This window comes from Silene latifolia, chromosome Y (assembly GCF_048544455.1).
Source record: "Silene latifolia isolate original U9 population chromosome Y, ASM4854445v1, whole genome shotgun sequence".
Lineage (NCBI taxonomy): Eukaryota > Viridiplantae > Streptophyta > Magnoliopsida > Caryophyllales > Caryophyllaceae > Silene > Silene latifolia.
Window position 1 is genome coordinate 113,728,894 of NC_133538.1, and position 11,003 is coordinate 113,739,896.

At 35.5% G+C, this 11,003-nt stretch overlaps 1 protein-coding gene across 1 annotated transcript; it reads left to right on the forward strand.

Moving 5' to 3' along the window:
• Positions 1-1,445: 1,445 nt before the first annotated feature.
• LOC141633331 (ribonucleoside-diphosphate reductase large subunit-like) lies at positions 1,446-9,968 on the forward strand. The gene is made up of 16 exons (XM_074445810.1): positions 1,446-1,961; positions 2,230-2,291; positions 2,394-2,481; positions 2,914-3,177; positions 3,438-3,678; positions 3,774-3,850; positions 4,009-4,179; positions 4,261-4,353; positions 4,439-4,588; positions 4,683-4,769; positions 4,879-5,163; positions 5,433-5,635; positions 5,745-5,894; positions 6,039-6,186; positions 6,291-6,374; positions 9,633-9,968. Exons 1-16 carry the CDS (start codon positions 1,734-1,736, stop codon positions 9,729-9,731), a joined length of 2,430 nt encoding a protein of 809 aa, XP_074301911.1. The 5' UTR covers positions 1,446-1,733; the 3' UTR covers positions 9,732-9,968.
• Positions 9,969-11,003: the final 1,035 nt, after the last annotated feature.

The following is an 11,003-nucleotide window of genomic DNA, read 5'->3' on the forward strand; positions in this document are numbered from 1 at the left end:
CTATTTTTTATGAATTATATCAATTAGGTTTCAGCTACCATGGTATTTATAGTCTAGAATTATAGAGTATATGAGGCCAATTAGAAAACTATTGGCTTATTCTGATTATTATTAGGAATTACCATATTATTATAATTATTAACATTATAAATTATATTATTATTATTATTATTATCATCATATATTACTAGTCTTACCATAACTAGGATTACCATATATCTCTTTTACTATTCTAATTATTGTCATACACAAATATTATTAGGATAAATATTAATATAATTTTTATTATTATTAATTCCCGATATAAATCCCGAGCATACTCATACGAGCTCAAATAAATTCGGTCCACAAAATATGGCACACGGCCCAAGGTCCACTTATTAGCTAAACCCAATTTTCCGACTTGCTTACTTCCTTTATTATTTAATTAACGTCTTATTTGTAATTATTATTAGAAATGTCTTTAATAAATTATTAAATTACATAAATTATTCTCATAACTTACTATCAAAATATGGGGTATTACATATACAACATGAAAAGAGAGGTAGGAGGCGAGGCAAAAGGTTATTTGGGATGTGGGGGTTATAAATAGTAAACCAAAATCTAGGCATTCCTTAATGTATTAGACTTGTAAGTAAAGAGGACTTCTAATACTCAATGAATATAAATATCTCGTCAAAGCGCGATAAATAATTAAAATAAACTGACAATGCAATAACAATTAGATACTTTGAGGGCATCAATTAAGACTACCGTGCATAATATTTCTCTTGCATTAATTTATTTATAGAGTATATATTAATATTGCTCGAAAGTTATTCAAGAAAGTTATGTTTCCTGATAACAACTTTTATAGTTGGATTATGATTATGATGTGATAAAATTTTATCTTCTCCAACATATAATTAATTTTACATATTGATTATTATCTCTAAAAATATATTCTCCAATATATAGTCAATTTTATATCTTGATTATTATCTCTAAAAATATTTACATTAAAAAAATATATTAAGTAATTTCGAAAAGTTAGACTCTATGTAATCGCTCGAAAAAAATATCCTATAATAATATAGATAAATAGATATTGTTATACTCCCTCCACATCTATTTGTTCTACCCATTTACCTTTTTGGAGGTCAAAATATTGAAACTTTGACCATAAATACATCATAAAATATAATAATTTATAATACGATATTTACATAGTTACATTTGCTATATAAAAATCTTTCATAAAAAAATATTTTTAATCGAAACAAATAATGTATAGATGGTTAAAATGACGATTGAAACGTCACCTAGGAGACCGTGTATAAAGAAATGGGTAGAAAAAATAGATGCGAAGGGATATGATATTGATTTTATCCCCCACCAACTTTATACGACTACAAAATTCAATTCAATTGATTACATATAAAGCTAAAGAAAAATGAGTACTTGACAAGCCAAAACAAATCCCCATTTCAAATTCAATTGAATTCGGACTTTGGCGGGAAAATCCCCAAAAATTCCCTCACAAGTTTACAATTAACGAGGGAAAATTAATACCCAATTTCAAATTAAAACTTTCAAAACCCTAATTCCCGCAAACACATCCCCAACAACCCGCCACCCAATTCCATCCTCACTACTCTATATATTTCTTCCTCCTCACTCCATTATTTCAGTGCACACCAACTGTTTGACGAAATTCCTCACAGAAACAAACAAACCCTCATATTTTGAAGATGTATGTAGTTAAGAGAGATGGAAGGCAGGAAACAGTCCACTTCGATAAGATAACAGCTAGGTTGAAGAAATTAAGCTATGGGCTTAATATTGAGCACTGTGATCCTGTTATTGTTGCTCAGAAAGTTTGTGCTGGGGTTTATAAGGGTGTTACCACTAGTCAACTTGATGAATTGGCTGCCGAAACTGCCGCCGCTATGACTGCTAACCATCCTGATTATGCTTCGGTAAGGACTTGATTAGTTTTATTGACTACTTTTAGTTTTAATTTGATGTTTGTTTTGTTTGATACGATTCTTGACCTAGATTTTTTTTTTTGGATGTTTTTGTGTTGCTATGGTAAGGGTAAGGTAAACAAATGATTTGGATTGTGGGAATATGTTTCTTTCGATATTTATGCATCTAATTTTGTCTAGGTATTATTTTTTATATGTGAGTTGTCAATGGTTTATATAGATCAGTTTTTGAATCATTTGCTCATATGTTTATGTTCAGCTGGCTGCACGGATTGTTGTTTCAAACTTGCACAAGAACACTAGGAAGTCATTTTCTGAGACGTAAGTTGTTTATGAATTACACACTCAATAGTCAATACACGTTGATGTTCTATCACTGTTATGCGATGATTTATGAGGATTAATATAAGAGATTTAATGCAGAATTAGGGAGATGTATAATCATTGCAACGAGAAGTCTGGATTGAAGGCTCCTTTGGTTTCTGATGATGTCTTTGAAATCATCATGAAGGTAATTTTTATAATTGTTGGATTGCATGAGTATTCTTTAAATTGGGTTGTATATAATGGTGGCTGAGTTTAGCATGTTCTTGCAAATTATAGTTGATTGGTTTGATTATAAAAGATTATGAAGAGTAAAAATATCATTGTCGTCTTATTGTTCTACAAGTTTCTTCTTGGATAGTTAGAGAGTAGTTTAAGTTCGATTATTAGTGGGGTCATTATATCATAGTCTGTGTTGATCTATACTTGCTTTTAGCAGATTAGTTAAGTATTGTACGTTTCCTCGGAGGATTTAGTGGTAATACTGATTTTTTGGGGAGTGTTATATTATTGTGAAGATGATATTGAATTTAGCTAATTGAGATTAATTTTGAATGTTTGTTTCCGGCAATATTTCTGTTGTTTTTATTAACTGGTTATTGATCTTTTTTTGTTGCAGAATGCTGCTCGGTTGGACAGTGAGATAATATATGACAGGGATTTTGACTATGATTATTTTGGTTTCAAAACCCTTGAGAGGTCATACCTGTTGAAGGTCAATGGGATGGTTGTGGAGAGACCACAACACATGATAATGAGAGTTGCAGTTGGCATCCACAAGGCGGATGTTGATTCAGCCATTTCAACTTACCATTATATGTCTCAGAGGTGGTTTACTCATGCTTCACCGACCCTCTTCAATGCTGGCACGCCAAGGCCTCAAGTATGTCTAGAGTATATTGTACATGCTAGTGAATTTTATGTTATTTACTCTGAATGGATTGTGTTCTTTGTATGAATTTGAGCTGCGATACTGAACTGTTGAAGGTCAATGGGAAATTAGTACTGTATTATTTAGTGTTGACTTTTGATTGTATCTATTGGTGGATCCTCTTAGATCAAGGCTCAAACCAATATTTAATATCATGGTTATGCCGTTCTTGTGCAATGTTTTGATTACTTTGTTATTATTTGTATTGGCAGTTGAGCAGTTGCTTCCTTATTTGCATGAAAGAGGATAGCATTGAAGGAATCTATGACACATTGAAGGAGTGTGCTGTTATAAGCAAATCTGCTGGTGGTATTGGTGTTTCTGTCCACAATATCCGTGCCACAGGCAGTTATATTCGAGGCACAAATGGATTATCGAATGGTATTACACCAATGCTCAGGGTATTTAATGATACTGCACGTTATGTTGACCAAGGAGGAGGGAAGAGAAAAGGTTTGTTGTTTTTACTTCATTAACCTTTTGTCATTTTGTCAGATGTACTATTGCCCCTTGGAGCATATTCTGATGTGCTGCTGTTTTGCATGCAGGTGCTTTTGCCGTGTATCTTGAACCCTGGCATGCTGATATATTTGACTTCCTAGACCTCAGGAAGAATCATGGGAAGGTGTGTGTGCTAATGAGATTTATCAAAATACTTGGATGACAATATACTGAACAATAGACAATGTTTAATGCCTTAGTTATCAAGGCTTTGAAGGTTGTTGAGCTGAATTTGGAGGTTGTAGTTTTCATCTAAATATGGAGTTGTTTTATCTTTTGCAGGAAGAGCAACGTGCTCGTGATCTCTTTTATGCCCTTTGGGTGCCTGATCTTTTTATGGAGAGGGTTCAAACAGATGGGCAGTGGTCTTTGTTTTGTCCAAATGAGGCTCCAGGTCTGGCTGACTGCTGGGGTAAAGAGTTTGAGATGCTATACACTAAATATGAGAGACTGGTAATCAATGATTCTGTAATTTGTTTTACCAATAATATTTGAGTACTTGTGTCTGATTGTTTGCATGTTGTATCTTGTCAGGGCAAAGCAAAGAAGGTCGTCCAGGCACAAAGCTTGTGGTTTGAGATACTGAAAGCCCAAATGGAAACTGGGACACCGTATATGCTGTTCAAGGTATTTAATTGCCTTGAGACTTGTATATGAACTATGAAGTACAGTTATTTGTTTTGATAGTCTAACCCACTGTATATGACACTAGGATTCTTGCAACCGCAAAAGCAACCAGCAGAATCTGGGTACCATTAAATCTTCGAACCTGTGTACCGAGATTATTCAGTACACAAGTCCTACTGAAACAGCTGTCTGTAATCTGGCATCCATTGCCCTTCCACGTTATGTTAAGGAAAAGGTAATTATATCTATTTTCATTAAGGTTCCTCTTATATCAAAGTATGGATTGCTTTGAATGACCATCTAATGAGTTCACATCTTTTGCGTTTTAGGGTGTCCCTTCAGAGTCCCAGAATACGAAGCTAGTTGGAAGTTTGGATTCAGGAAATCGTTACTTTGACTTTGATAAATTGGCTGAGGTTTGTCCACCTGACTTTCATTTGCAACGTAGTGTTATGTATGCTATAATTGATAAACATAATCTGTGTGGCTGAGTCATTGCTGATCTATGATTTGCTGTTTGAATAGGTTGTTGAGGTAGTCACCACAAATCTGAACAAAATAATTGACGTCAATTTCTACCCAGTTGAAACTGCAAGAAGATCAAACATGAGACATCGACCAATTGGTATCGGAATTCAAGGCCTAGCAGATACCTTTATCTTACTAGGCATGCCTTTTGATTCACCTGAGGCCCAACAGTTGAACAAGGACATATTTGAGACAATTTATTACCATGCTCTCAAAACATCTTGCAAATTAGCTGCCAAGGAAGGCCCTTATGAAACATACGAGGGCAGTCCTGTGAGCAAGGTATGTGACATGATTTAGTCTGTAAAGTGAAGCCCAAGTGTATTGTGTATATTAATATGCAAATACATCAATTTGTGCTTTGTCATCTTATCTTACCATTACCGAAGATGTCTTAGTCTAGTGGTTAAGACGGAAGTATTGTGGACAATAGGTCCCAGGTTCGAATCCCCCCTCCCCTCTATTGTAATGCGACTAAGTGCGCGCTTCGATTGACCCAAAAAAAAAAAAAAATCTTATCTTACCATTTCATTATTGGTTCACAAATGCAGGGAATTCTTCAACCTGATATGTGGGGAGTTACTCTCTCTGACAGGTGGGATTGGGGAGCTCTGAGGGGAATGATAGCAGAGAAGGGCATAAGAAATTCACTATTAGTAGCTCCTATGCCAACTGCATCAACAAGTCAGATTCTCGGAAATAATGAGTGCTTTGAGCCTTATACCTCCAATATCTATAGTAGAAGGGTTCTAAGGTATGGTGAATCACCTCATTAACCTGCTTTCTGTTTGTATGTGCTATATATTTTTGGGTTGAGGGTTGTTATCATGTGCCATACTTGACCTTTCAATTATTCTGGACAGTGGTGAATTTGTGGTGGTCAACAAGCATCTTCTTCATGATTTGACTGAGATGGGCCTTTGGTCTCCTACTTTGAAGAACCAAATAATCTATGAGGATGGTTCTGTGCAGAAAATTATTGAGATACCAGCACATCTGAAAGCTATATACAAGTATAGTTCTCACTATTTCTTTTAATACCTATTGTTGGACTGTCTTCTAAATTTTAGGTGACATGGTAGTTAGCATTTACGTGGTGCTTCTGAATTATTACCTCTCAGTCTCTCACTTGTATTGAATATGTTGATTCTGTACAGGACTGTCTGGGAGATTAAGCAGAAAACGTTGGTTGATATGGCGGTTGACCGTGGATGTTTCATAGATCAAAGCCAAAGCCTTAATATCCACATGGACCAAGCCAATACTGGAAAGCTCACTTCTCTGCACTTCCATGCTTGGTCTAAGGTATGATATAATATTCTGATATTTTAAGAAACCATCTGCAAAATAGATGATTGAATATTACCACTTTGACATGTACTGATTTGCTCTGCTGTATGATAATAAAGGGCTTGAAGACTGGGATGTACTATTTAAGAACACGAGCTGCAGCTGATGCCATTAAGTTCACTGTTGATACTTCCTTGCTGAAGGTAATGCATCTATAACTTCACGTCTTAATATTTGTATCTACTATGAACATAAAATTTGTCACTAAGACCTGGATTTGAAACCTATGAACATCAAATTTGTCACTATGGCTCTCTTTTTGTCTTGGGATTTTTTTTTCTTTTTTTTTTTCTTTTTTTCTTTTTCTTTTAACAGCAACAAATAACATAGCTTACAGGAAAGTTTCCTGAGCAAGATTATGAGCTATCCTATTCACTCCCCTAGGACAAAAACTAAGAAAGCAACAATGAAAATGAGACGTAATAGAGCCTTCTTTGCTCCAGTAACCTGCATAACCAAGTTAAGACAATCTGTAACAAGTCTAATGTGAAGTTACCCTTCGTCCAAGGCCCATTTGAGTACCATGATAGCTGCATGTCCTTCGGCATGTAGGGCAAAAGAGGCAAACGAGCGAGGGTAAGCACTATTCTTTAAGGTCCCATTATCATCCAACAAGCACCACCCTATGTCAGAACTTCTATCAGCCCTCCAAGCAGCATCACATATCACATTTAACAGTGCAAACATTTCCGCACCCAGGTCTACCTATAATCTAGTAGGGAAAGGAGTTTCTTATCCTCTTAGCAAATCCAAAAAAAGGAGAGGAGTCCAACAAAAGCGCTTCAAGGAGGCTAGCAACGTTACTACACAACCTCATTCATACACTGAATGTCACCAAGAATAGAGTAAGAGTAAGACCATATCATTCCTACAACACCAAATTCTCCAGAGGGTAGCGATAAGGGGAAAAAGGTGGGAGTTAGGATCTTGGCCAATTAAGAAATAAGTAACCCAGTTTATGACCCAAACCCTAACATCAATGCCCACCCCCCGTGATTCTAAGTCCTAAACGACAGCCAAATCATAGAGCCTTTGTAAAGCTACAATCTCTGAAAAGGTGAGAAATAGATTCCACACAAGGAGATGATCCATCACAAAGAGTACAGGAGCGCTAATTTATTTTTCGTTTGAGGAATTCAAAACCCACTGGAAGGGCATTAGCCATAAATTTCCATAAAAACACCCTTAGTTTGTTAGAAATAGGCAACTTCCAGAGCTTTGATTTACAAAAAGCCACAATTGTTGCAGATATTCTATCGAGGTGGGTCCATTAGATAAGGCTATAGCAGCGACATAATAGCCTGACTTAACAGTGTGAACACCATGTTTAGAAAATTTCCAATAGAAGGAGTCATCCGAGGGTTGACATGGGATATAAGTTGCGAGGATTTTCTTTGTAACTCCCTCACCCGGATCGAAACCAAGAGAGGAGAAAACTCATCTCCTATGAGTATCATGAAGGTCACCAACCAAGAGCGTGGAATCAATAGGAGCATTAATAAAATTCCCACAAAGATCATGAAGACTATAAGTCTATAACCCTTTATCCATTTACTCTTCCAAGCATTAAGACGAGAAGAAGATCCAATAGTCCAAGCAATATTGTTATAGATAAGGTTGGAGCCCCAGACAAGGCTTTTTAGAGCCCGCGACGACGCTTGGGGGGCCTTCCAACGGTTTTGGAATAAAATATCATCTTAAATACCAAGTTTGGGACCAATAACTTTACTAATAAGGCTTCCCGGAACGCTTAAGATTCTCCAAGCAGACTTGGCAAGGCTTGGTTAAAGCATCCAATATTGCGAAGTCCAAGACCCCCTTGTCGCACTGGCCTACTAAGGAAGTCTTTACTACACCAATGAATAGGCTTATTAGTTCTAGTTCCACTCCACCAAAAATGCACCATCAAGGACTGAAGTTTTGATGTTACATTTACCGGTATACGAAATATCGATAGGGAGAAAAGAGATAGCGAAGAAAGAACAGAGCAAATAAGAGTAGATTTACAAGCCGAAGAGAGAAGAATGTTATTCCAGGAGGATAGCCTTCGCTTAGTCTTGTCACCAAGAAATTTAATTAAATCCCTTTGAGAAGACCTAATACTCGTTGGTAAGCCAAGATAGTTGCCAAGATCATGCTTAGGCGCAAATTTAAACTCAGTTAAGCACTTCTTGACCGTCATAAGTGGGCAATTTGGACTGAATAGTATAGAGGACTTATCTTTGTTAAGGCGTTGCCCAGATGCAGCACAATATTCATAAGAAAATCCAAATCCCCATAGTCCCCACGAATAAAGAAGAGTGAATCATCCACAAACAATGAATGGGAGATTTTCGGCCCGTTCTTGTATATTTTGATACCCTTAATGAGGTTGCCATCTTGGACGTAGAGAATCATTTGAGATAGAACTTCCGTGTAAAGCACGAAAATATAAGGAGATTGTGGATCACCTTGCCTAATCCCACAACAAGGCTCAACTTTTTCCATAGGTGATTGATTCAATAGTACTCATAATAAGCTAAACCATAGAGCCCGACAAATTTAAGTAAGAGAGCACCCCTCTTATGAAGTTCCAATTCAGTCTATCATAGACTTTACTCATATCTGCCTTTAAAGCCATCATACCCTTTTTGCCATAACTCCTACGATTTATAACATGAAGAATTTCTTGGGCAACGACAATATTATCTGCAATACTTCTATTAGCAATACACTTTGTAACAACTTTCATAATAATATTGCAGATGCTAATCGGCAAAAAATCCCCAACTCTCATAAAGGTTTTATTGAAATCCTTAAGCACAGTACCCGGAATTAGAATATTGAGGGCTCTTTTAACAACATCATTATTAACTATAGACCAATACTTTTGGTAAAAAGCCGCCGGAATACTGTCACGTACTTGATTTTTCGAATATACACGACCCAACTTGGCTCTCCTCCATGCCCACTTTATGCTTAAGATTATCAAATAAATAGTCATTCTTATTTAAGTAATCTTCAAAACACTCAGGCTTAGAATCAGAATTAAAGATGGTGGAAAAGTGTTTATGAAACAAACCCCAATCTCCTTCATATCAAAGGTCCGTTCATTAGGCTCCTTAATACCCAAGATAAGATTAGCACCAGATCATCCTTTAACCCAATTGAATAAATACTTAGTGCACGTGTCACCCTCACGCCAATAAATGCCGACAACAAGAGAGAATTCTATAAGCTTTTTGTGACATGATTCGTAATTAACAGTGTCACCACCATTCTTAATATTCAAAAGATAGAACTCAAAATCAGTTTAGTCCCCATTCGTCTTTTTTGTTACAAGCCCAAACTCTGAAAGTCTTGGGATTAAGACACTCCTTTTGTTGCTATTGTTATTCATTTGTCTATGGCATTGTGTGCAGGACCCGAGTAAGACCCCAGTTGAGGATGACAACACGAAATTAGCGCAAATGGTTTGTTCACTGACAAATCGTGAAGATTGTATGGCCTGTGGGAGTTAAACCCTAGCTAGCTGTATGGTGGCTAGATACTCATTCACCTTCATGTTTTTGCTGCTTGTTTAAGAAGCTCGAAATCATAATCATATGTAGTATATTTAATGTAGTAACAAAGTGACATTTTCCTTTGTTAGCTGATGTATGAATATATAGTAGATTTGTTTATTATGTATTGATCTCATGTTTGCACTACTATTAATGGATCAAACTCATGCTTAATGCATTACAAATTTTCCGTCATCTTCTGGTTGATCAAGCACATACTTTAGTTGCAACGGGCAGTAACTGCCTCCACTGACTAAAGCTTTTTGAGTTTGAACCCATGTCTAATCTCTGTGTATATGGTGTGTGCTTTTAGCCTTGAGGTTGGGCCAAAATTATTGTAGCTGGCTAGATGTTGAAAGTTGCTCCGTTAGAAGCTTGAACCTGGGCCACTATAAGCATATGCATTTTTGTTTTTGTTTTTGGTACATATAAGCATATGCATTATGATTATGATAAGTCTATGATTGCCTCTCCACAAAGTGCATTGTTGCCTAGCAATGAGCGATTTGTTTACTTGACTAGTGCAATATCAAAATAAATTCCGAGAGTATTTTTCAATTGGTAGTACCCAAAAATCATCACTAATAATTGTTTTTATTTTTGGTTTAGAAGTTATAAGAGCTAATTTATTGTTGATGGATTTAAATTTAGGTCATGAGTAATCTGCAAATCTCAGTAATCATATATTATATTAAAGCAGAAACCATTTGTCATGTGTCATCGGCAGATGGCTTCTGCCACGTGTCAAAACAATCAGTAAGAGGATTATACATCTGATGTATTACCTCCAATTCTATAGTTTTTGAGTATTCTAATCAAGTTTTTGAGTTTTATTTTAAAGTTTTTGAGTTTTATTTTAAAGTTTTTGAGTTTCACTATAAAGTTTATGAGTTTATTCACTTAAAAATTAAGGTATAAAAAATTACAATAAAACTCGAAAACATTACATATTAGTTTAGTTAAATTTGAGTTTTGATGGGAAAATATTAAAATCTAACTTATAAACTTTAATATGCTCAAAGAAATATACATATGCTAAAAAACAAATAAAGTTTGAGGCAATAAGTTCAAAAAAAATACATACATGCTCAAAAAATAAAAAAGTTGGATGTAGTACATCCGATGTATGTTCCTTTTTCTCCAAAACAATATATTAAAATCATTTAAAAATTCATTTACCTAATCTGATGTCATATATTCAATTTCCAAAATTAAAAAACATGCACTTTA